A 25,800-nucleotide genomic window follows, 5' to 3' on the forward strand; every position below is an offset into this window, starting at 1 on the left:
GGTGACTTTGGGCCAATCACCAGGAGCTCGTGAGTTCTAGTCCCATCTTAAGCATGACAGACGACTGGGTGACTTTGGGCCAATCACCAGGAGCTTGTGAGTTCTAGTCCCACCTTAGGAACTAAAGTCATCTGGGGGATTTGGGGCCAATCACCAGGAGACCGAGAGTTCTAGTCCCGACTTAGGCATGTAAGCTGACTGGGTGACTTTGGGCCAGTCACTTTCTTCAGTGCCATTGTGACTTCAAACGGTCGCTAAACAAATGGTTAGAAGTTGAGGACTACCTGTAGAGGCCATTCCTGAGAAGGGGCTCGGGGACTGTGGATTTCCCAATGTCTCTCTGGGCCAACCCCAGTGGTGGGATTCAAATAATTTAACAACCGGTTTTCTGCCCTAATGATTTCTTCCAACAACGAGTTCGCCAAACTGCTCAGAAAGTTAACAACCGGTTCTCCCGAAGGGGTGCGAACTGGCTGAATCCCACCACTGGCCAAGTCCTTGTGGGGGTCTCCTATTTCCTTTCCCCCACCTCAGCCCTCACCCCACCCTTCTCATGTCTTCTGCAACCCAACCCATCCCATTGCATTGATGGAGGTTCCTGGAATAGGAGCTGATCTCAGCAAAGCATCTGCAGCCAACGGACTTTCCACCCAGGAGAGACGGATCAATATCCTTGCTAAGCAGGCAAGTAAGGGGGGATGAGCAGTGGAGAGGGAAAGAAGGGCCTGGTGGCTTAGCAGACTAATAGCATTGTGATTAACACCAGCGGTCTGCAATTACTGCAAGTTCGAATCTCCCCAGGCTCAAGGTTGACTCAGCCTTCCATCCTTTCTTGTCCAAAAGGTGCTGTTTTTTTTTCCCCTTCCCCAAAAAGCAGCTGGACTTTTTTGGCTTTTTCTTTGAAAATATTTTACTTCTCATCCAAGAAGTTTGTTTCAGTTAAGAAAGTGGTTAAAATAGGAGGAAAATAGGAGGAAAACGTAGGAAAATCGGGCCGATGTTTGCCACTTTGAACCTTTTGTAAAAATAATAAAGCAAAAATAATAAAGCGGGATACAAATAAATAAACAACTGATCGCACCCACATCTGTACCTAAGAAAAAATATAATTAAAAATCCCCAAAGAGAATCGAGTACCTATTTTTACAAATTTGACCTAAATCCACATATTTTTCTCCTGAGACACCAGCGCCACCTAGTGGACAGCTTCACCATTTTATCCATTCAACCCAGGAAATGGATAGAGACAGTATCCAGATACAAAAAAAAAGACTAGTCAACTTATAAGTTTAATTCTAAAAGTCCTGCTTTCTCCTCTGGATTTAAGGTTTTGAACAGAAAACGCTGATGCTTCTCCTGCTGAAGAAGAAGTGTACATCTTCCTAGAGAGAAATAAGTTAGAAAAGTCAACCCTCTTTCCAAAATGAATAAGGTGACTACGCTGTAATGCGATGTTTCCCCAATCTGTGATCTGCAGAGCCCTGGGGGACAATAGCAATAGCCCTTAGATTTATATACCGCTTCACAGTGCTTTACAGCCCTCTTTAAGCGGTTTACAGACTCAGCATATTACCCCCAGCAATCTGGGTCCTCATTTTACCCACCTCGGAAGGACAGAAGGCTGAGTCGACCTTGAACTGGTCAGGATCAAACTGCTGGCAGATGGCAGAATTAGCCTGCAATGCTGCATTCTAACCACTGTGCACCATGGAACGATGGGAGGGAGGGAGGGAGGAAGGAAGGAAGGGAGGGAGGAAGGAAGGAAGGAAGGAGAAGGGAAGAGCAATAGATTTATATATCACTTCATAAGCAGTTTATAGAGTCATCACATTGCCTCCAACAACCTGGGTCCTCATTTTAGCGACTTCGGAAGGATGGACGGCTGAGTTAACCTTGAGCCGGTCTGGATCGAACTGCTGGCGATCGGCAGAGTTAGCACCACCACGGCATACGATGTCGTCACAGGGCTTGAAGAAATATTATGATTTAAATCTTAAGTCTTGAGGGTCCGTGGCCATGGTCCGTGGCCACAAAAGATATTTGAAGGGGTTTCGTGGTGAAAAAAGGGTCAAGAACTATTGTTATAAGGCACGAACGGTGATGATGTAGTTACTGTCCGATATATCCTCTTTTCCCAAAACAGGGAAATGTGATTCTTTAGATGTTTAGTGATAGCAATGCTTGCGAAGTTCCGGATAGAATAATAGAATCATGGTAGTTCATCCAGGAAAAGGCACATGTTTTGTAAAACATTCCTAAAAACATCCCAATTGTCCTTCCAAAAGCATTAGATTTTGCTCGGCTGATTTCCTTCTGTTGGAAGTCAAGCTGGGTGAAGCATCAGAACTAAGCCAACTTCTCCTTCATTTGGTCATGTGGAAGGACACCGTTAGCTGGCTCTCCCAGACTCGATTCCACCAATCGGACAGCGCAGATCAGATACGACCCTAGAAGAGGACAAAATTACAGATTTAAGTTGGAAAGGATCTTGTAGATCTATTAGTCCAACCCCCCCTCACCCAAGCTGGAAATCATTTCTGACAAATGGCAGTCCAATCTCTTCTTGAAAGCCTCCAGTGATGAAGCTCCCACAACTTCCAAAGGCAACTTCTGTTCCATGGGTTGACTGTTCTCCTTATTTCCAGGTTGAATCTCTCCTTGTTCAGTTTCCATCCGTTATTCCTTGTCTGGCCTTCGGGTGCTTTGGAAAATAACTTGACTCCCTCGTCTCTGTGGCAGCCCCTCAAATATTGGAAGATGCCTCCCCTGGTCCTTCTCTTCCCTAGACTAGCCATGCCCAGTTCCTGCAACCGTTCATTGTATGTTTTAGTCTGCAGTCCCCTAATCATCTTCGTCGCTCTTCTCTGCACTTTTTCTAGAGTCTCAACATCTTTTTTTATAGTGTTTTATAGTTTTTTTAAAAATTTGATTTATATGCCGCCCTTCTCCGGAGACTCAGGCCGGTTTACAATGTGCTCAGCAATAGCCTTCATCCTTTGTATATTTATACAAAGTCAGCTTATTGCCCCCACAAACTGGGTCCTCAATTTACCTACCTTAGAAAGGATGGAAGGCTGAGTCAACCTTGAGCCTGGCGAGATTCGAACCTGCAGTAATTGCAAGCAGCTGGTCTTAATAACAGGGTGCTTTAGACCACTGTACTACCAAGGCTCTATAGTTTTATAGTTTTATAGACCAAAACTGGATGCAGTATTCTAGGTGCGGTCTTACTAATGCACCACTCAGGAAGATAGAGATGGATTTACTGTAGCTGTATAGAAGTTAGAAGCAGAGGTGGGTTTCAGCAGGTTCGGACCAGTTCTGGACAACCGGTAGCGGAAATGTTGAGTAGTTCGGAGAACCGGTAGTAAAAATTCTGACTGGCCCCGCCCCCATCTATTCTCTGCCTCCCAAGTCCCAGCTGATCGAGAGGAAATGGGGATTTTGCAGTAACCTTCCCCTGGAGTGGGGAGGGAATGGGGATTTTACAGTATCCTTTCCCTGCCACGCCCACCAAGCCATGCCCACCGAGCCACACCCACAGAACTGGTAGTAAAAAAATTTGAACCCCTCCCCCCCTGGTTAGAAGATATCTCATTTGGGGGAAGGGGTGAAATCCAGCAGGTTCTGACAGGTTCTGGAGAACCGGTAGCGGAAATTTTAAGCAGAGAACTGGCAAATACTGGCTGGCCCCAGAGTGGGTTGGGAATGGAGATTTATATTGTTTTATTTAGTTTCCTAGTTTGATTTATGTTGATTGCTTATTTAGTATCTATGACTAACACTAAGCGCTGTATCTTAGGATTTATGATGAATGTATTTTTATGATGACTATGGTCATGATATATCTCTTATAGCTTTTATGTACACCGAGAGCTTGTGCACCAAAGACAAATTCCTTGTGTGTCCAATCACACTTGGCCAATAAAGTATTCTATTCTATTCTATTCTATTCTATTCTATTCTATTCTATTCTATTCTATTCTATTCTATTCTATTCTATTCTATTCTATTCCACTCTAATTCTTCATTCTATTCTATTCTATTCTATTCTATTCTATTCTATTCTATTCTATTCTATTCTATTCTACTCTACTCTACTCTACTCTATTCTATTCTTATTATTGTTTTATCCTTATCCTTATCCTTATCCTTATCCTTATCCTTATCCTATCCTATCCTATCCTATCCTATCCTATCCTATCCTATCCTATCCTATTTAAAGTTGCCACGTCTGGAGACCCCATGATCTAGATCAACGTCTATTTTACCTGCTCCCGGATTGCCTGCAAGCAACTCATCGCTGGGATTCCTGTCCCTTCTCCTCAAATGGAGAAGCTGCGGAGGTGTTCCATGCAGTGACGGACGGAGAGTGTTCTTGAGGAAGGCTTGGCAAGGGGCGATCCCTGATCCAGTGGGCCGAAGAAGAGACGGTCTAAATGGGCAGCAGAAGGAATGGGTTGGGGTGGTGAGGAGATAACTGGCATCGACGTCTTATGCACCCAGCAGTCCTATTCCCATGACAAAATACAGGTAGTCCTCGGCTTACGACCACAATTGAGCCCAACATTTCTGTTCCTAAACAAGACACTTGCTAAGTGATTCTGGTTCCATTTTTACGACCTTGCTTGCCACAGTTGTGTTCTGACTCAGCTCCCCAAACACAACAAACCTTCTGTATTTAAATCAATGATTCCTTTATTAGGAGCGCCAGCAGCCCCGGCAAAAAAAAATTCTCTCTAAACACAAGTCTATCCGGCAGGGAGATGAATAGTTGTCTGCCACATCTATTCATCTCCACCCCCTGCCTTTTATCCCCAGAGATAGGGTGGGGCTTCACTAGCAGCGGTGGCTCTTCTGTCCCGAGGACCAGCCCATAGATTTCCACTGCTCTCCTCTCCTCTGCCTTCTGTGCATCTGTGCATCAGGCACTGGACCCAGCTGTTCCTCCTCCTCCTCATCAGCCACCTCCAGACCTGGGGGCTGTTGACTCTCCACCTGAGGGCTGACGGACAGCCCAGGCTCCGCCTCTGTCTCTCTTTTTCTCTGACAGCTCCATTCCCCCTTCCCCCTCGGAGCTCTCAGGTTGCCTTGATGCTGACCCTGACTCCCACTCCTCCTCCTCCTCCTCCTCCTCCTCTGATTTGGCTGCTGGAGGGGCCAGCGGCCAACAGGCCACAACAAGTTGTTAAAGGGAAGCATTGCAGTGGTTAAGCCAAGTTTAACACGGTTGTTAAGTGAATCTGGCTTCCCCACGGTTTGTCAGAAGGTCGTAAAAGGAGATCACGTGACTCCGGGATACCGCAACCGTCATAAATATGAGTCGGTTGCCCAGCGTTTGAATTTTGATCAGAGGACCACAGGGAGGCTGTGACGATTATAAGCGGGAAAAGCGGTTTTTTTTTTATTTATATGCCGCCCTTCTCCGGAGACTCAGGGCGGCTTACAATGTGCTCAGCAATAGCCTTCATCCTTTTGTATATTTATACAAAGTCAGCTTATTGCCCCCACAAACTGGGTCCTCATTTTACCTACCTTAGAAAGGATGGAAGGCTGAGTCGACCTTGAGCCTGGCGAGATTCGAACTTACTAATTGCAGATAGCTGGAGTTAAATTACAATGCATTAGTCTGCTGAGCTATCCAGTGCTGTTGTGACTTTGGTCACTAAATGAACTGTTGTTAAGTTGAGGATTTCACTTACTTGATAGTCTGGAAGAGGAAGAGCCGGGGGTCTCTGCGGCAGGAGATCTAATCTTGGGGGTACTGGAGGGGTTTGCAACACAGGGTCCAGATTGGGAGATGAAACGGGAGCCGCTCTCTGGAGCAGAAGAGGGAGAAAGAACAGAGTCAATTCCTTTCTCCCCATTTATTTAACATCCTGAGGGGGAAAGCAATCTGTCGCACTTCACAATCCACGCAAAGCAGGAGAAATGTTCGGATGGGTCGAGGCCTTGCATTCCGGACAGTAATTTCAGTAATTTTGCCACCTCTTTAGTTGCCTGATGGGGACCCCCATTTCCACAGAGAAAAAAAACTGACAGGGGCGGGAAAAAAAACCCAGGTTGGTATACCCTGTTTCCCCCAAAATAAGACCTCCCCTGATAATAAGCCCAATCGGGCTTTTGAGCGTATGGCAATAAGGCCAAGCGCTTATTTCAGGGTTCAAAAAAAAATATAAGACAGGGTCTTATTTTCAGGGAAACACGGTAGTGGTTAAAGCACCAGGGTAGAAACTGGGAGATGGTGAGTTCTAGTGCCGCCTTAGGCACGAAAGCTGGCTGGGTGACTTTAGGCTAATTACCAGGTGATGGAGAGTTCTAGTGCTGCCTTAGGCACGAAAGCTGGCTGGGTGATTTTAGACTAATTATCAGGTGACTGAGAGCTCTAGTGCCGCCTTAGGCACGAAAATTGGCTGGGTGACTTTAGGTTAATCACCAGGTGACGGAGAGTTCTAGTGCCACCTTAGGCACGAAAACTGGCTGGGTGACTTTAGGTTAATCACCAGGTGATGGAGAGTTCTAGTGCTGCCTTAGGCACGAAAGCTGGCTGGGTGATTTTAGACTAATTACCAGGTGACTGAGAGCTCTAGTGCCGCTTTAGGCACGAAAACTGGCTGGGTGACTTTAGGTTAATCACCAGGTGATGGAGAGTTCTAGTGCTGCCTTAGGCACGAAAGATGGCTGGGTGACTTTAGACTAATTACCAGGTGACTGAGAGCTCTAGTGCCGCCTTAGGCACGAAAGATGGCTGGGTGACTTTGAGCCAATCACCAGGTGACGGAGAGTTCTAGTGTTGCCTTAGGCACGAAAGCTGGCTGGGTGACTGACTCTGGGCCAATCACCAGGAGACTGTGAGTTCTAGTCCCACCTTAGCCATGAACATGGGGGAATTTGGGCCGGTTCCTCTTTCTCAGCCCAATCCACCTCACAGGTTGGCTGTTGTGAGGAAAAACAGGCGAAGGAAGGACTATTATCTAAGTTCCGTGCCTTGAGTTATTTATAAAAAATAATAAAAACGGGATATACACTAATTAAATTAAATTAAAAAAAAAGGAAACCGATGTGTTGAGGAGGTTGCAGCTTGGGATGGGATTAAAAATATCAAAGAATGGCCCTGGCGAAAATGCATTCAGGCTCCGTCGTACATTACGCTACCATCTTAAAAGGGGCGGGGTTTCAATGCCCTGGTCCTAGCTGCCACCTTTTAAGCCCCACCCACCTCCTCCCTCAGTGCCCCCAGGTGCAATAGTGATGCTCAAAATCAAAGGAGGCCCCCTCTCATCTCACACTGACCCCCTGGGTCTGGCGCATGAGCATCAGCTGTTGCAACACCATGTCCACATCCTCCAGGTCGCCTTCGTCGCTCTCGTCCTTAGTTGTAGGGCTGCCCTCCTTGGAGCTGTAGGGGCTGACCTCGACATCTTCATGGCCCCAGATCGTCTGGCGACAGAAGGGGCAGGTGGGGGATTTTGAAAGCTGTCAAGAAGCAGAGAGAGTCACGTTAGGATTTATCCCCCCCCCCAGGACTCAAAGGAATAAGGTTCGCCCAGTGTCAGGTACGAACAGGGGTGTCAAACGCTTAGATTTGACCCACGGGGCAGCCTTGGAAACAGCAAAGGACCGGTCCATGGTGCATCTGCCAGTGAAAACGGAGCTCGGGAGGGCCGTGTTTGAGGCCGCCCCGAGCTCTGTTTCCGGTGGCAGAGGGCTGCAGGAAGCCGAAAACGGCTCTTTCCCTTCCTTTTGCATTTGAGCATGCAAGAAGGGGCAGGAAAGGAGAAAGGAAAGAAAGAGGAAAGGCAAAGGAAAAGAAGGAAAGGTGGGAAGAGAGCAAGGAAGGAAAAAGAAGGAAAGGAGGGGAAGGAAGAAGAAAGGAGAAGGAAGAGGGAAGGAAAAAGAAGGGAAGGAAGGAAGAAGAAAGGAGAAGGAAGAGGGAAGGAAAAAGAAGGGAAGGAAGGAAGGAAGAAGAAAGGAGAAGGAAGAGGGAAGGAAAAAGAAGGGAAGGAAGGAAGAAAGGAGAAGGAAGAGGGAAGGAAAAAGAAGGGAAGGAAGGAAGGAAGAAGAAAGGAGAAGGAAGAGGGAAGGAAGAAGGAAGAAGAAAGGAGAAGGAAAAGAGATGGAAAAAGAAGAAAAGGAAGGAAGGAAGAAGAAAGGAGAAGGAAGAGGGAAGGAAAAAGAAGGAAAGGAAGGAAGGAAGAAGAAAGGAGAAGGAAGAGGGAAGGAAAAAGAAGGGAAGGAAGGAAGAAGAAAGGAGAAGGAAGAGGGAAGGAAAAAGAAGAAGGAAGGAAGGAAGGAAGGAAGGAAGGAAGGAAGGAAGGAAGGAAGGAAGGAAGGAAGGAAGGAAGGAGATTATAATGAGAGTGAGAGAGGTTCCCAGGGAAGTCGTGTCTTACCACTTGGCCACCACAGGTGCCCCCCGACACAAGTGACATTGAGCTGGCCATGTCCACCCCGCCCCCCCCCCCAAGGTCAAGCACAACCCTGGGAGTTGAAGTCCACACATTGTCCAGCAGCCAAGGTTGAGAAACACTGAAACATTTTGAATTAAAATCAATGAAAAAAAAAAAACCCCAGAAAGGGAGGGGAAGGAAATCACCTGCCACGACTTAAGGCATTCCCGGCAGAGAAGATGACCGCACGGCCGGATCTGAACATCCTTATTGTTCTCGGCGCAGATTTTGCAAAGCTGGAAGGTGGATTCCACCTGGCTGTAGAGCTCGAACTGTTCCTGCAGAGGAAGAAGGGGCAGGCAGAGGTGTGAAACCGGAGTCAAAATATAGTGGCACCTGGGTACTCGTTGTTAATTGGTTCCGGGAGGAGCAAGAACTACCAAACAAATTTTTCCCATCAGGAATAGTGAGTGAAGGTAGTGAGTCACAAGGCAGCTGACAACTGACAAGTTCAAGCTTGTTGTGTCGAGTACTAAACAAATGATGGGACAAAATGTTCATGTCAAAATGTGTTGAGTACCAAATTGGGTGAGTTTCAAAGCAGTTGAGTACCGAGGTGCCACTGAAGCGAGAATGAGAAATTTTAAAAACACTACTGTCCTGCTTCTATTGTTTTCTTCTCTCCTCTCTCTCCTTTGTTGTCTTCCCTCTTCCCTTTCTCTTCTCTTTCCACTGTGTTCTCTTCTCACTTCCCTTTCTCTTCTCTTGTCTTCCTTTTCCCCTTCTGTTATCTTCTCTCTTCCCTTTCCCTGTTTGTCTCCTCCTCTTCTCTTCCCTTTCTCTTTTCTTCCCTTTCCCCTGTGTTCTCTTCTCTCTTTCCTTTCTCTTCTCCACTTCTATTCCTCTTCTCTTCTCTTTGCTTTCTTTTCTTTCCTCTTCTCTTTCTGTCGGTCTATCTCTCTCTGCCTGCCCGCCCGCCCACCCATCCACCCACCCACCCATCCATCCATCATCCATCCATCTATCATCTATCTATTCATCTATTCATCTATCTATCTATCTATCCATCCATCCATCCATCCATCCATCCATCCATCCATCCATCCATCTATCATCTATCATCTATCATCTATCATCTATCATCTAGCAATCATCTATCATCTATCTCCATCCGTCCATCCATCCATCCATCTATCATCTATCATCTATCCATCCATCCATCCATCCATCCATCACCTATCTATCTCCATCCATCCATCCATCATCTATCTATCTCGATCCATCCATCCATCTATCATCTATCATCTATCATCTAGCAATCATCTATCATCTATCTCCATCCGTCCATCCATCCATCCATCCATCCATCCATCTATCTATCATCTATCTATCTCCATCTGTCTGTCCATCCATCCATCCATCCATCATCCATCCATCCATCCATCCATCCATCCATCCATCCATCCTCTATTCTCTATCCTCTATCCTATATCATCTATCCATCCATCCATCCATCCATCCATCCATCCATCCATCATCTATCTATCTCCGTCCGTCCATCCATCCATCCATCCATCCATGTCATCTTTCCGTTATCTATCTATATTTTTATATGTACTACTATCATCTACTGGAAAACGACTGAGGGTTATGGCATGAACAATTCCCAAGAGTGTGCGGCCTATAGCTCTTCCAGCCTTAACACCTCTATATACCCAACACCTGCAGGCCTGTAAGGACTAACTTACCTGGGAGACCTGAATTCGGTTTCGAGTAGAGCCTTCCATCAATTCTGCCAGATCCGGATTCACGTTTTTCCCATCCGGATACAGGTAGCTACAAGACAGAGGCACCTTTTAAACCACTGTTTCTCAACTTTAAGATGTGTGGACTTCAACTCCCAGAATTCCTAGTTGGCTGCCTTTGGGCCAGTCCCCCCCCCCTCTCTCAGCCCAGCTCACCTCACAGGGCTGTTGTTGTGGGGAAAATAGGAGGAGGAAGGAGTACAGGTACCCCTTGACTTAAGACCACAATTGAGCCCAACATTTCTGTTGCTAAGTGAGACCTATGTTAAGTGAATTTTGTCCTATTTTACGACCTTTCTTGTCACAGTTATTAAGTGAATCACTGAGGTTGTTAAGTTAGTGACACTTGTTAAGTGAATCCGGCTTCCCAATTGAGTTTGTGTTTATCAGACGGTCTGGAAAAGGGATCAAATGACCCCGGGACATTGCAACAGGTCATAAATATGAATCCGTTGCCAAGTGTCTGAATTTTAATCATGTGACTTTGGGCTGCAACGGTCGTAAGTATGAAAAATGCTCAGAAGTCCCTTTTTTTCAGTGCCGTTTTAACTTTGAACGGTCACTAAATGAGCGGTTGTAAGTCAAGGACTACCTGTATTAGGTGTATTTGCCACATTGAATTACTTATGAAGTTATGAAGGCGGGAATAAAAATCTAATAAATAGATAAATACCGTGTTTTCCCAAAAATAAGACCCTGTCTTATATTTTTTGAACCCTGAAATAAGTGCTTGGCCTTATTTTCGGGGAGATCTTATTATTTTGGGGCGCGTGGAGCAAGACGGAGCTCCTCTTGCTGTCTTACCTGATTTCCAGCTCTGTCTCCCTAACCCTAACCAGAGGAAATGGCCAGGACCAGCTGCGCAAGCATTTAAATATTTTTGGGAAGGGCTTATTTTTGGGGAGTTTATTTTGGGTGTGTGTGTTATTTTAGCACATCCACTCAAAAGCCCGATTGGGCTTATTATCAGGGGATGTCTTATTTTTGGGGAAACACGGTAGAACTCCAGAGCTACATTATTCCATAAATCCAAATTTGGATCAACTCAAAGTCTTCGTTCCGGAGATTTTGACAGCTTGCCCATTCTGTTGTGTCATTGGTTGATCCAGAGGAAAGATATTATGTTATGGATCTGTTATGGATTTCTGATCAAGGATAATCCTCTTACGCCCACTTGCGTCTCTGATACTCACAAGCCTTCCTTGTGTCCATCCACCAAGGCCTGGAACAGGGACTTGTTCTGTGGGATGGTTTGCAAGATGCTTCTATCTGCCGTCACGTAACCGATCGCCCACTGGCCCAACCGGGTGCAACTGAGCCGGAAAATGTAGCTGTGGGAGAAAGACAGAGAGAATTTGAATCCAAAATTGGGGTGGCAGGGAGAGTTATGGCTACGGAGAACGCTTTGCAAGCAAGCTAGTTTGAACCCGAGTGGGGGGCAGAGGTTAAGCTAGGAAAAGACAAACTTCCTGCAGAATTTGTGGTTCTCAAACGTGGCCCCTTTAAGATGTCTAGACTCCAACTCCCAGAATTCCTCAGGCAAGGTGGTCATGTGATCACAATTTGCAACCTTCCCTGCCGGCTTCCCACGATGTCGATGGGGAAGCCGGTGGGAAATCGAACCTTCTGATCGCATGAGGTCCTCGCATACCGACCCACAGTGATTTGCTTAATGATAGTAATTAGGGGCTGCTGGAACTCCCGTCGCTAAGCAGCATGGCTATATGACGTTCCACTTAACGATGGAAATTGGAGTTCCCAATGACCATCGTTAAGCGAGAACTACTTCTAACAATATGTATGCAGTTTTATAGCGCTTCCAGGAAAAAAATATATTTTTTAAAATATTGTATTAAAGTTTATTATAAGATCAACTAGTGGGGGCCTGAGAGAGCAGTTCTTTTGAAATCCAACCTCCCCTCCCCAGATTAATGCAATCTCTAGAAAGTTTACCTGCCCGGTTTGTTGACATATGCCTGCAGCCGCGCCTTCACCTCGTCGTAAGTGAGGAACGCCATGTAACCTGGGTGTGTTACTGCTAGATAAGTCCAGTTCTTCAACAGAGTTGGCCAAGGCTGTGAAGAGAAAATGGGAAAAGAATCAGACGGGGAAGGAAAGCCGATAATAGAAAATGCCATCTTAAATCCAGATTCACGTTCACAGCTTTTCGCAAGGAAAAAACTGAGAGAATCAACTGACAAGTTGAGAGCATTTTAAAAAAATTTTTTTGCCTCAGGATAAATCACAGTTTACTGTTCAGTTTTCTCATTTCACACAGCTGCTTGAGCCTGGTGAGACTGATCATTTTGGGGTGTGTTGTCAGGTGCGAACAAACAGGAACCCGCGCGTGCAGAATTCGAGCTAACTACTTTATTACGTTCTGCCTAGAATTCAGGTAGTCCTCGACTTTACGACCACAATCGAGCCCAACATTTCTGTTGCTAAGCGAGACGGTTGTTAAGTGAGTTTGATGCCCGTTTTACGGCCTTCCTTGTCACCGTTGTTAAATGAGTCTGGCTTCCCCATTGACGTGGCTTGTCATAGAGTTGCAAAAGGGGGATCACGTGACCCCTCGAGACACTGTAATCGTCGTAAGTGAGAAAAACAGCCGTAAGTCACTAACTCAGTGCTGTTATAACTTCAAATGGTCACTAAATAAACTGTTGTAAGTTGGGGAATACCTGTATTCATTTATTTAATAGACAAATTTAGAGAGTATAAGTGTGAAAAACGATAGAGTGGTGTGGTGGCCTAGAGGTGGAGCTCTCGCCTTGCAATCAGGAGGCTGTGAGTTCAATCCTAGGTAGAGGCAGATATTTCTCTCTCTGGACACACTGAGAATATATCTGCTGAACAAAACTCCTCATCGGCGACAGGAAAGGCATTCGGCCATTAAAACACTCTGCTAGCTCCATTCAGTTGGCCAGACTCCACCCCGCAAGGGATTATGAGGTCATTAAAAGACGATGATGAAGTGTGAATAACGATCATAAGTCACCTTTTTCAGTGCCATTCTAACTTTGAATGGTCAGCAGCAGACAAACTGTTGTAAATCAAGGTCTACCTGTTCAGGTATCTCCCAATCCGGCAGCCAGTTCTTAGGAACAATTAGATAAGGTTCCAAGGAATTTAGGAGGGCTTGGCCCTAGCTTTTTGTGATTGTGCAGAAACTCCAAATTAACTTTACACTTGGTTCCTTCTCCCTGACAGGACTGGGTGCTTCCTAAAATATGTTGAAACTACAAGCTATTTGTAAAAAAGGTATTTATTTATTAAAGGTGTATGCTGCTGATCTCGCCTAGAGGCGACTGCAAGATGTTGCAAACCCAGGATGCTGGAGCAGTGGTGAAATCCAATTTTTTTTACTACCGGTTCTGTGGGCGTGGCTTGGTGGGCGTGGCAGAGGAAGGATACTGCAAAATCCCCATTCCCTCCCCACTCCTAGGGGAAGGATATTGCACAATCCCCATTCCCTCCCCACTCCAGGGGAAGGATACTGCAAAATCTCCATTCCCTCCCCACTCCTAGGGGAAAGATACTGCAAAATCCCTATTCCCTCCCCAATCCAGGGGAAGGATACTGCAAAATCTCCATTCCCTCCCCACTCCTGGGGGGAGGATACTGCAAAATCTCCATTCCCACCCCACTCCAGGGGAAGGATACTGCAAAATCCCCATTCCCTCCCCACTCCTGGGGGAAGGATACTGCAAAATCTCCATTCCCACCCCACTCCAGGGGAAGGATACTGCAAAATCTCCATTCCCACCCCACTCCAGGGGAAGGATACTGCAAAATCCCCATTCCCTCCCCACTCCTGGGGGAAGGATACTGCAAAATCCCCATTCCCTCCCCACTCCAGGGGAAGGATACTGCAAAATCCCCATTCCCTCCCCACTCCTGGGGGAAGGATACTGCAAAACCTCCCTTCCCACCCCACTCTGGGACCAGCCAGAGGTGGTATTTGCTGGTTCTCCGAACTAGTCAAAATTTCCGCAACCGGTTCTCCAGAACCTGTCAGAACCTGCTGGATTTCACCCCTGTGCTGGAGACGGCAGAATGCAGAACTTTTTCCACTGTGATATCACCCATTGTCTGTGTGGCTAAAGTGTGGGGAGAGCACCGACTTCTTCATGGACCTCACGGTTTCCGCCACCAGCCAGCCAGCCAGCCCTACCCTTCTGCTTGCCTGCACCGCTGAAAATGTTGCCCCTGTTCCTTTTGGTCCTCAGATGCTAGGACAGCCTGGTGGAGACTCAATTTCTTCGGTTGCCCCCCTTGATGGCTCGTTCTGGAAATCCAGCCAAAGGGGTCAGTTCCGAGGAAGCTGCCGATTTGAACCCCGGCGGTTCTTTTGACACCCATTTTTTGTGGTTTACTTTTTTGTGAATCGAGCCAAGCATTCAAGGCTGTTGATTGAGCACCTCAGTTCTCCACCCACATTCTTTGAAGAAGGCGAGCTGTTTTTCCACTTTCAGAAATGGAAACTTTTTTTTTTTTTTGCAGCTCCGTCTCCGTTGACCCTCGCTTTCCACCCACCCTGGCAGCCTTGAAGGATGGACCCCACAAAGCCACATCCTGCCCGCGATCAACAACTCACCGACTGATAGTCGAGAGAGAAAAGAGAGAGAGAGAAACAGCATCAAACTTCAAGGATGATTTACGAGGCTGCTCTCTTCGCCCCCCAATTCAGCTCACTTGCGCCTAAAAAAGCTTCCAAACGTCTTCCTTTTTTTCAAACCCTTCGACGATTGTGTATCTGTGGCATGTTTCATTTTCGGTGTTAAAGTAGAAACACTGCGGATGGCATGAAAGCCAGCTAGGGGATTTTGGGCCAATGACCAGGTGACCGTGAGTTCTAGTCCCACCTTAAGAATGAAAGCTGGCTGAGGAGACTATAGGCCAATCACCAGGTGACCGTGAGTTCTAGTCCCACCTTAGGAATGAAAGCTGGCTGAGGAGACTATAGGCCAATCACCAGGTGACCGTGAGTTCTAGTCCCACTTTAGGAATGAAAGCTGGCTGGGGAGACTTTGGGCCAATCACCAGGTGACCGTGAGTTCTAGTCCCACCTTAGGAATGAAAGCTGGCTGGGGAGACTATGGGCTAATCACCAGGTGACCGTGAGTTCTAGTCCCACTTTAGGAATGAAAGCTGGCTGGGGAGACTATGGGCCAATCACCAGGTGACCGTGAGTTCTAGTCCCACCTTAGGAATGAAAGCTGGCTGGGGAGACTTTGGGCCAATCACCAGGTGACCATGAGTTCTAGTCCCACTTTAGGAATGAAAGCTGGCTGGGGGGGGGGACTTTGGGCCAGTCCTCCTCTCTCAGCCCAGCCCCTCCTTACAAGGTTGTTGTTGTATGGAAAATAGGAGGAGGAAGGAGTATCAAGTATATTTCTTATAAAAATAATAAAGGTGGGATGAAAGCAAAGTGAAATAAATGTAAATAAATAAATAGCTTCCCACGATCTACCTGAAAGAGACGAGTGAAGATGTCAAATTCAAATATGGAGATATGGCCACTGCAAGTCAGGTCAATGGTGGACTTCAGGGCTACGGCCATTGGACCAGAATCTACTGAATGGACTTGCTGGAGACCTTTTTGAAATTCAGTCCAAGGAACCAGGCTCCTAAAGAGAAGGAAAAGGAAAGGTTATAGCTGCCACAGTCCTGGGCTGCATTAACAGAGGGATATAATCATTATCACAAGAAATATTAATAATACCACTTTATAATGCCTTCGGAAGACCAAACTTGGAATATTGCATCTAGTGTTGGTCGCCACGATTTAAGAAAGATGTTGAGACTCTAGAAAGAGTGCAGAGAAGAGCAACCAAGACGATGAGGGGACTGGAGGCTAAAACATATGAAGAACGGTTGCAGGAACTGGGCATGGCTAGTCTAGTTGAAAAGAAGGACTGGGAATGACATGATAGCAGTGTTCCAATATCTCAGGGGCTGCCACAAAAAAGAGGGAGTCAAGCTATTCTCCAAAGCACCTGAGGGCAGGACAAGAAACAACGGGTGGAAAGTAATCAAGGAGAGAAGCAACCTAGAACTAAGGAGAAATTTCCTGACAGTGAGGACAATTAACCGGTGGAACTGCTTGCCTCCAGAAATTGTGAATGCTCCATCACTGGAGGTTGTACTTTTACTTTACTTTTACTTTTATTTGATTTATATACCGCCCTACTTCCGAAGGACTCTTGTTATTCAGTTTATATGAGAACCCAGGAGTGGGACTGAAGGGAATTGTGATACTTATGGGCGTGAACATGCATGTTTCAACATCCCGTGAAGAAGCGTGTAGAGTGAACTCTGAAAATTGTCCAAGACAGCAATAAGTAGACCTCTTTACAGATCTACCATTTCCAAGGTCTGGGAATCCGAGATATCATTAAACCATTTCAGTTCAAAGGTTGATGCTTTTTCTTATTATGGTCGGCCCACACACAATGCCTCATAAGGATGTATGAAAAGGTAATAACTTATTTATTTTTTATTTTTCTCGGCGGATAGGCCCTTTCCATCGAACGTCAACTCTAAGAAGCTTTCAATCCTATCGATTGTAGATAAACAGGATTAAAGTAGTGAATTTAACCAACCGTAGCATCATAAAACATCGACAGGAAAAGCACTTAAGAGTCCAATCAAAGCCGAAGAACAACAATAATCAATCAGGTTCGTTAATCAAGAGAAAATTCAAATCAATTTGGACTTTTAAAAGCTGGTTGCAATAATTTCGTATTGCTTTTCCCTATCCCGATAGAATTGAAATCGGGATGAAGTCCTATTCCAGACAAAGGACTCAGGATTGTTTGAAAGGCTTCCCCAAGAACTTGGAGAATAATATTTATATATTCATTTATAAGGACGTGGTGGCTCAGTGGCTAAGACGCTGAGCTTGTCGATCAGAAAGGTCGGCGGTTCGAATCCCTAGTAGAGGTCTCCTGTGTGAGCAGGGGGTTGGACTATATGACCTCCAAGGTCCCTTCCAACTCTGTTACTGTTACTTGTCCCAGCTTCTTCCAACCTAGCAGTTCGAAAGCAGGTAAAAAATGCAAGTAGAAAAATAGGGACCACCTTTGGTGGGAAGATAACAGCGTTCCGTGCACCTTTGGTGTTGAGTCATGCCGGCCACATGACCACGGAGACATCTTTGGACAGCGCTGGCTCTTCGGCTTTGAAACGGAGATGAGCACCGCCCCCTAGAGTCGGGAACGACTAGCACATATGTGCGAGGGGAACCTTTACCTATTCATTTATACAATTTATTGGCCACCCGTCTTACCACAAGATAACTCTGGAAGGCAAGATGAAGTGGAAGGAAGGCAGCTCTGAACAAAGAAATATAAATATATTAAGAAAAAGAATGAATTGCTTAAGAATAAAAGAGGATAAATGTGTACAAATAGTAAAGTTAGAATTTAGGGATAAATGAAGAAGGTATTTATGTATGCAAGTATAGAAATACTGAGATCTATTCAAAAAAAAAAAAAAAAAAAAGGAAAGGGGGGAGCCTGGTGGTGCAGTGGACTAAACTACTGTTAAAGTAGCATTTAGCTGCCAGCTGCCTGCAATTACTGTGAGTTCAAATCTCACCAGGCTCAAGGTTGACTCAGCCTTCCATCCTTCCGAGGTGGGTAAAATGAGGACCTGGTTTGTGGGGGCAATAAGCTGACTTTGTATAAAATAGAACACCGCTTGGGGGGGGGGGCAAAAAAGCCCTACTAAGCAGGTATATACAAAAGTATGAAGACTATTGCTTAATGCATTGTAAGCCGCCCTGAGTCTCCCGAGAAGGGCGGCATATAAATCGAACTAATAAATAAATAAATAAATAAATAATTGAGTAAAATATATTTGAATTTGACTAATTGTATAAGATAAGAAACGATCAACACTGTTCAAAAAAAAAGAAAGATTTCGGAGAAGATGGGAGAGGAGAAAAGAAAAAAAACCCAATAAAACTGGTTTTTAAAAAAATAAGATAACTCTGGGAGGCTTATGCTCATTCAGGGTTTGTTTAGTCCTCGACTTACAACACTTTGTTTAGTGACTGTTCAAAGTTACAACGGCACTGACAAAAGTGACTCAGGACTATTTTTCACACTTACGACCGTTGTGGGCTCCTCCTGGTCATGTGATCAAAATTCAGACTCTTGGCAACTGACTTGTATTTATGACGGTCGCAGTGTCCCGGGGTTGTGTGATCCCTTTTTTGCGGCCTTCTGACAAGCCAAGTCAGTGGGGAAGCCAGATTCAATTAACAACTGGGTTACTAACTTAACGACGGCATCGATTCACTTAACAACCCTGGCAAAAAAGGGGTCGTAAAACGGGACAAAACTGCCTTAACAAATGTCTAGCCACAGAAATTTTAGGCTCAATTGTGGTCGTAAGTCGAGGACTTCCTGTACTACTGATGGAAGCAGAGACAGGATGCATGCAGAAAGGAAGAGTAAAACGTGTGATGAGGAACAGATCTCGTCCGCCTTGGGAAGGCGTTGTAAAGGTCTTGTAAAACTGGTTTTTGGGGGCTCACCGTTCCCTCCAGGTGCCCCTCCAGAAGATCTGGGCCTCTTGCTTGCTCAGCTGGTACGTGCTGCCTTGGTCCTCCCCGTTGGGAAACACGGCTTGTAGTTCAGCCAACATGTGACTGAAGATCAGGGAAAGCTTCGTTAGATTCCTCCTGCAACGAGAAGGGAAGGAAAAGTTGAATTAGAAGAATGAAGACATATGAAGAACGGTTGCAGGATTTGGGTATCTCTAGTTTAATGAAAAGAAGGACTTGGGGAGACGTGAATAGCAGTCTTCCAATATCTCAGGGGCTGACCCAAAGAAGAGGGAGTTAAGCTATTCTCCAAAGCACCTGAGGGTAGAACAAGAAGCAATGGATGGAAACTAATCATGGAGAGAAGCAATCTAGAACTAAGGAGGAATTTCCTGACAGTGAGAAAAATTAATCGATGGAATGGCTTTTCTTCAGAAGTTGTGAATGCTCCATCACTGGAAGTTTTTAAGAAGAGATTGGATAATCTCTTAAGAGATCTGAAATGCTATGGGGTTTCCTGCCTAAGCAGGGGGTTGGACTAGAAGACCTCCAAGGACCCTTCCAACTCTGATATCCTGTTACCTACCAGCTTCAGCAAGCCTGCGAATCTATAATGGTTTGCAAACACTGCCGAGAGAGAGAGGGAGAGGAAGAGAGAGAGAGGGAGAGGGAGAGGGAGAGGGAGAGAGAGGAAGGAAGGAAGGAAGAAAGAAAGAAGAAAGAAAGAAAGAAAGGAAAGAAAGAAAGAAAGAAAGAAAGAAAGAAAGAAAGAAAGAAAGAAAGAAAGAAAGAAAGAAAGAAAGAAAGAAAGAAAAGACAGCATGGTCTTTATTGAACAGCTTTGCTGATATGTTTGGCCTGGAGAAAAGTGAATTTGTTCAGGTCCCACCTGTCTGCCAGAAATAGTCTAACACGTCTCTCTGTTTGCTTGGCGCCTGGAAACTTTGCAATATGATGCTTATAGCAGCTGCAGAAGAGACAGGCACCGAAGAGCAACGAATTTCCTCCATCACCTATGAATGGGTGTTAGACCGTCAATAAAGGGTAGAACTGACGCAAGGGACATGTTTGAGGAGGCTCATTAAAGGCCTGGGACCCCCAAACGTCATCTTTGGGGCCCCAAATGTCATCTTTAAAAGCATCCATTTTACAAACGGGTTAAATGAATCACAGAATGGGCCTTCCTTGACCATCATTGTCAGATTTATCCAGAAGTGGACAGCGTGCAACCCCGAACCTCCTTTTCTTGCAACCATTATAATCCCTAAAAACTGGAGAGAGCATTTATATTTAATGTGGAGGGGGGACACAATTTGAGGTTGAAAGGCCAAAGAACCGGGTTGCAAGAGGCCCAAATAAGCCTTATAATAAACCACAGAGACATCCTCCCAATCCTGTTTACGGTCGGCTCAAACTGTTGGCGGAAAGCAAACATTGCAGGTTTGTAAATCTGTTTATGGCTTAGCTCAACACATGGATTCAGGGCTTCGTCAGAAATCTAGGGTTAAGCAAAGCAGGAGTGCCTGTGAGGTTGACGGGTGCGGGAAAGTCAAATAAGTCAAGATGGCAGCTGCAACCGTGAGGCCTAGATTTTCAGATCCCTTGCGCCTTGCAGCCACCCCTTTAACAAACCATGGTTTACCTTAGCCTGATGTGGGAAGGCAGACAAGGATTGGGAGAGGGATAAACAATAACTTGGCCAACGGACCTGATTCAAACCCAGCTAACTTTACTCTTATTTTACAAATTCTGCTACTGTATATAGAAATTACACCAACAGACATATTCTGAGGCAGGTTAACTACTTAATGCAGACCCAAAGGGTGCCAAAGGTAGTTTGATAAGCTGACACTCCCTTTTTTCTTTTCTTTTTTTCAAAATCCAGTCTGGTTTCTCTCTCTTTCTCTCTGGCACCTGTGAATTTAGCTTTTTATCTGAGGGGGGCCCACAGGTGGGAAAGTTGAGGCTGTTTATCAAACCACCCTATCGCCATTGATAAAGGGGAAACGGTGTAAAACATAGTTCTTATTTTCGTTTATCAGCCCTTCCTCTTCTGCTTTTAACAATGGGTTAATACGCCTATATTATCGAGCTATGATTTTTAAGCAGGATTTGGGGCCAAAGTGACTGAATAATAGCATTGAAAGGGACTTGGAGGTCTTCTAGACCTACTCCAGCAGGTGACTTTATACAATTCTGGATAAATGGCTGTCCAATCTTTTCTATTTTACAGTTCTCTGTAAAGAGAGAACAGGGGTGGGCAACTATGGCCCTTTTATGACTTGTGGACTTCAACTCCCAGAATTCCCGAGCCAGCCATGTTAGCTCAGGAATTCTGGGAATTGAAGTCCACAAGTCATAAAAGGGCCATAGTTGCCCAGCTCTGATCTAGAGTAGTGTTTCCCAACCTTGGCAATTATAATTATTGCTTGGCACATTGTGAGCCGCCCTGAGTCTCTGGAGAAGGGCGGCATATAAATCAAATAAAAAATAAATAATAATAATAGGGGATGGACTTCAACTCCCAGAATTCCCCAGCAGAAGAGGGAATTCTGGGAGTTGAAGTTCACACATCTTAACATCGCCGACTTTGAGAAATGCTGCACATTTAGTACAAAACAAATATTTCTTGTCCATTTTTCTCTAGATGGAGATACTGGAGTTTATAAGGGTGAGTTATGATGTTACAGGAGTTATTCTACTTTATTAGGACATAAAATATTGCTTCCCCCCCCATTACTATTTGCTCTCACACTTCACTTTGAAAGTTGCCTTGCTGTGTCTTCATTGGTTCCCCTTTGTTAGCTACGTTTAAAAATAATAAATAAATAGTTCTATATTACATCTCATTGAAACTCTGTACTTTTAATACTTTTAAACTATTTTTTCAGAGTTCGACAAAGGCGACTGACTCTAAGCGGCTTCCGGACATTGATATCAAGGCAACAATGAAAACATTAAAGCAATAAAGAGACATCCTGAATTTTTGTTAAAAATGCAATGAAAATAAAAACGAATGCTTGTAAAATATTCTTTTTTTTTTTTGACTTTTTACCTACATTTATATTTTGGCCAATACTTATGTATTTAAAAGATATATTTGGCTGCCTATCTTAGGTAGCAATCGCCTAGGCCACAAATAATATTTAGACAGCTCTTTATTTAGACTTGGGGTTTTTTTTTTATCGGTTTTGTGTGACTGTTATCCATCTGTATATTGTATATTTGCAGTTGGAATACAGGCCCGAAACCAGTGTCTCAACTTTGGACACTTTAAGAGGCATGGACTTCAACTCCCAGAATTCCCCAGCCAGCATGCTGGCTGGGGAATTCTGGGAATTGAAGTCCATACCTCTTAAAGTGTCCAAGGTTCAGAAATATTGCCCTAAACTGAACAATTTAACAAGCCAAGTAATAAAAGGTACATAATATTGAAAGGCTAAATAAAAACATTTTCTGCCCATCATTCCTTAAGTACCAGGCACCAACTAGCCATCGAGATCTTAACACAGTCACAAAGATGAGGTGATTAGGATGATACGGTCCACTTATCCTTCTCTCGTGCACAAAAATTCCTCGTTTTTTTACTATTCTGCTTCTCTCCAATATGTTTCGTTTCAGATGTCATTGTCTCCCATTAACAGTTCAACATCACATAGTTCAACCTCAGTTTGTATTATTACCAGTATTATTATTATTGTTGTTGTTTGTTTGTTGTCATTTTGTATTTTTATTTTTTTATTCATTAAACATGAAACTCAGTCAACTGAACATTTAAAATCACAAATAACATTGACTGGCGCTGATGGTTGATACGGGTTGCTGCCAGCATCCTAGATATCAACCAAGTATCTTCTTAAAATAATAATAATAATAACAATAATAATTTTATTATTATTCTTTTATTCATTAAACATGAAACTCAGTCAACTGAACATTTAAAAATGTATCACAATTAAAAATTGTATCATCCTCATCCTCATCATCATCATCATCATCATCATCATCTATAATTAGATTCACCAAGACCAGGAACACTTCATAATTTAAATCCTAACTATGGACCGAAGAATAATTATTGAGGAAATAGATACCCTGTTTCCCCCAAAATAAGACATCCCCTAATAATAAGCCCAATCGGGCTTTTGAGCCCATGGCAATAAGGCCAAGAGCTTATTTCAGGGTTCAAAAAAAATATAAGACAGGGTCTTATTTTCGGGGAAACACAGTATATATTATTTATTTTTATTTACTAAATTTTTATGCTGCCCAAATTCCCTCTAAAAACGAATCTAGGCGGCTTACAAATTACAAAATAAGTAAAAGGATAATTAAAATATTAGAACTACAGCGTTTCAATTCACTACAATATATAATTATTGCTTATTTATTAAATAAATAAATGAATGAATAAACAATATTGCAGCTAATTGAAACAGTGTAGTTTTAATATTTTAGAAGTATTTCTTTGGAGCGGCTTCCAGACCTTGCAACATTAAAACAATACAGTGAGATCCTGAAGTTAAAAAAAAAAATGCAATGAAAATAAAACGAACGGTTATAAAATATTCTTTTTTTCTTTTTTACCTGGCAGCCGAGCCTTCCAGCAAAATCTCCTCCTTGTTTTTCCCTCTTCTGAATAGCCGTGTGGTTTGCTTAATCTTTTCCAGCAGATTCAGGACAAAAATACGAAAGAAATCTGATTCCCAAACCTTGGCCAAACCAGACCCGTAATGCTCCCGAATAAGGATCAGGTGCTGGTAGATCCAGGGCAGGAGGGATGGCAGGTAAGGCGGGCTATTCCGAAGTGCCACCTGAGGTTGGCACACCAGCTGTTGCAGCTTGGTTAACCCCTGGAGGGCTTTCTCCAAAGAACGGTGGGCTCCGGTCCGGCGAGGCATCCAAGCTGGCCCAGGTGCCATTGCCATGCTGGAATTCCCAGGTGAGAGAAGGAAGGAGGGAGCTTGGCCGTTTCCTGCTGCCAACCTGGAAGTTGGCGAGGGCACTGCTGTGTGCCAGGAAGGAGCCCAACCAGCTCGAAAGAAAGAAAGAAAGAAGGGAGGGAGGGAAGGAAGGAACTGGAGGATTGAAGTGACAAAAGCAATGAGTAGTGAATTAGTAGTGGGGTGGGGGAGAGAGAACCAAAGAGGAAATAACAAACAGCTTCAGAGCATTAGAGTCCTGACAACACACCGGCCACAAAGCAGTGGGGAGAAATCAACAAGTGCTGTGGACAGGTTGATGCTTGCAGGGAAGGGAGGGCAGGCTCCAGTTCAGCTTTGGGAACGGTGGGCGGGCCAGTGCTAGACAAATTGCAAAATAAAATCAATCCTACAATGCTCCTGGTCCTGAGAAGAGGGAGTCTGGAGCCCAGCAACCTTGGACAGAGGCTTCTGCCTCTATTGTTTCATCCACAGAGCAGGTCAAGGCCTGGAAAGAAAGAAAGAAAGAAAAAAGAAGAAGTCACGATTCTATCTTTCGGTAGATTTTAATCAGTGTGGTGTGTTGCATTGCGACTCGAAGAGTGGCTCATATTTTCCCCCCTGTCCTGTTCTATTTGGGCCAAGTCAAGTGAAGTAGGATGTGATTCATGGCACGAAATCGGTGGCATGACCAGAAAATTATGTTGTAATCCTGCTCCCCACCTCCAAAAAGCCTGAGCTGATAAAAAGCAGACAAAATTAAGAAATTGTCGGATTAGTTCTTTGCTTTAGTCGGATTAGTCGGATAATGAATTGAATGGGGAGGGAGGAAGGGAAGGAAGGAAGGAGGAGGAGGGAGGGAAGGAGGGAGAGAGGGAAGGAGGGGGGGAAATGAGGGGGAGGGAGGGAGGGAAGGAGGAGGGAGAAAGGAGGGAGGAAGGAAGGGTGAGAGGAAGGAGGGAAGGAGGGAGGGAAGGAGCAGGGGGAAGTGAGGGGGAGGGAGGGAAGAAGGAAGGAAGGAGGGAGGGAGGAAAGAAGGAGGGAGGGAGGGAAGGAGCAGGGGGAAGTGAGGAGGAGGGAGGGAGGAAGGAAGAAAGGAGAGAGGGAGGGAGGAAGGGAGGGAGGAAGGAGGGAGGAGGGAGGAAGGAAGGAAGAAGGGATGGAAGGAGCGGGGGAAGTGAGGGGGAGGGAGGAAGGAAGGGGAGGGAGGGAAGGAGGGAGAGAGGGAGGAGAGAGGGAGTAGAAGGGGGAGGGAGGGAGGGAGGGAGGAAGGAAGGAAGGGAAAGACAGAAAAAGAGAGTGTGAAAGAGAAGAAAGGAAGGAAGGAAGGAAGGAAGAAAGAAAGAAAGAAGGAAAAGAAGACCGACATTTTAAAGTTATTTTTGCACTTTTAAAAAGATCCAAAAGTCCACCCTTTGTGAGCTGAGGAGAAGGAAGTGTGATGCATAAGCTGAGCTTATTTATGTCTTTACCAATTGAACATTGATTAACTTTTAGTATCGAGACGCATGTTATTATTTGGGGTGCTTATTTTGTAAAACGATGCTGTTCTTTTTGGTTTTCGCCTTCTGTGCCTGGCTTAGAATAAATGTCCTGAGATGAGCAGCTGCAAACGTTGTTTAAATAAATGAAAATAACTAAGTAAATGTGAACCATGTGATCTTAAGCCATGTCAGAGTAAAGTTTATTTTTTACTGCAGCTTCATTGAATAAAACAATTATGTACGAACCAAAGTCCAATATATCTTGAAATTTCATGGCCAAGGTTCAACAATAATGTTCTTCGGTTAAGTTGCGTTTACCACAAGAAATATGAAAGCCGTTAAAAAAGGAATCCCCAAGAGTTAGATATTTTTGTACGGAAGTCTACCAACGTTTAGAGGACCAGTAAATTATATCAATTGTAGGCTACTGGCACACAGGATGTCCACAGACGGTGTTCAAAAGAATCAAGATGGCTGCTTTAATCACAGTGTGAGGGACCCCATTTTGACTTTTTTGACCTCACCCTCCAGAAACTTCTGCTGTTGCTTGCCAGCACTCTTGATAAGTGGCTAATGAATTCACTCATTTGCCCACACTTACCCCAGGTTGCCGCCGTGCCATGCTTTATGGTAGTGTTTCTTAAC

The 25,800-nt window shown here is 44.7% G+C and overlaps 1 protein-coding gene across 1 annotated transcript; it reads right to left on the reverse strand.

Annotated features, from left to right (window-relative positions):
• Positions 1-1,270: 1,270 nt before the first annotated feature.
• CBLC (Cbl proto-oncogene C) lies at positions 1,271-24,636 on the reverse strand. Its single transcript, XM_087876447.1, has 11 exons — positions 23,337-24,636; positions 18,741-18,887; positions 15,669-15,825; positions 12,149-12,270; positions 11,389-11,526; positions 10,139-10,226; positions 8,597-8,728; positions 7,294-7,476; positions 5,703-5,819; positions 4,272-4,435; positions 1,271-2,447 (listed from the first exon to the last, which is right to left on the reverse strand). The coding sequence occupies exons 1-10, from the start codon at positions 23,675-23,677 to the stop codon at positions 4,298-4,300; spliced, it is 1,563 nt and encodes a 520-aa protein (XP_087732573.1). The 5' UTR covers positions 23,678-24,636; the 3' UTR covers positions 1,271-2,447; positions 4,272-4,297.
• Positions 24,637-25,800: the final 1,164 nt, after the last annotated feature.

Source organism: Pantherophis guttatus, chromosome 10 (assembly GCF_059756535.1).
Source record: "Pantherophis guttatus breed Tessera chromosome 10, ASM5975653v1, whole genome shotgun sequence".
Lineage (NCBI taxonomy): Eukaryota > Metazoa > Chordata > Lepidosauria > Squamata > Colubridae > Pantherophis > Pantherophis guttatus.

What these genes read in the sequence shown, in the direction of transcription:
- CBLC (XM_087876447.1), bottom strand. Translation starts at nt 23,677, where the DNA reads ATGGCAATGGCACCTGGGCCAGCTTGGATGCCTCGCCGGACCGGAGCC. An exon ending in ACCGAATTCAGGTCTCCCAG is followed by an intron (nt 8,729 to 10,138) that starts GTAAGTTAGTCC and finishes CTTCCTCTGCAG; the next exon opens with GAACAGTTCGAGCTCTACAG. An exon ending in TCATGCGCCAGACCCAGGGG is followed by an intron (nt 5,820 to 7,293) that starts GTCAGTGTGAGA and finishes CTTCTGCTCCAG; the next exon opens with AGAGCGGCTCCCGTTTCATC.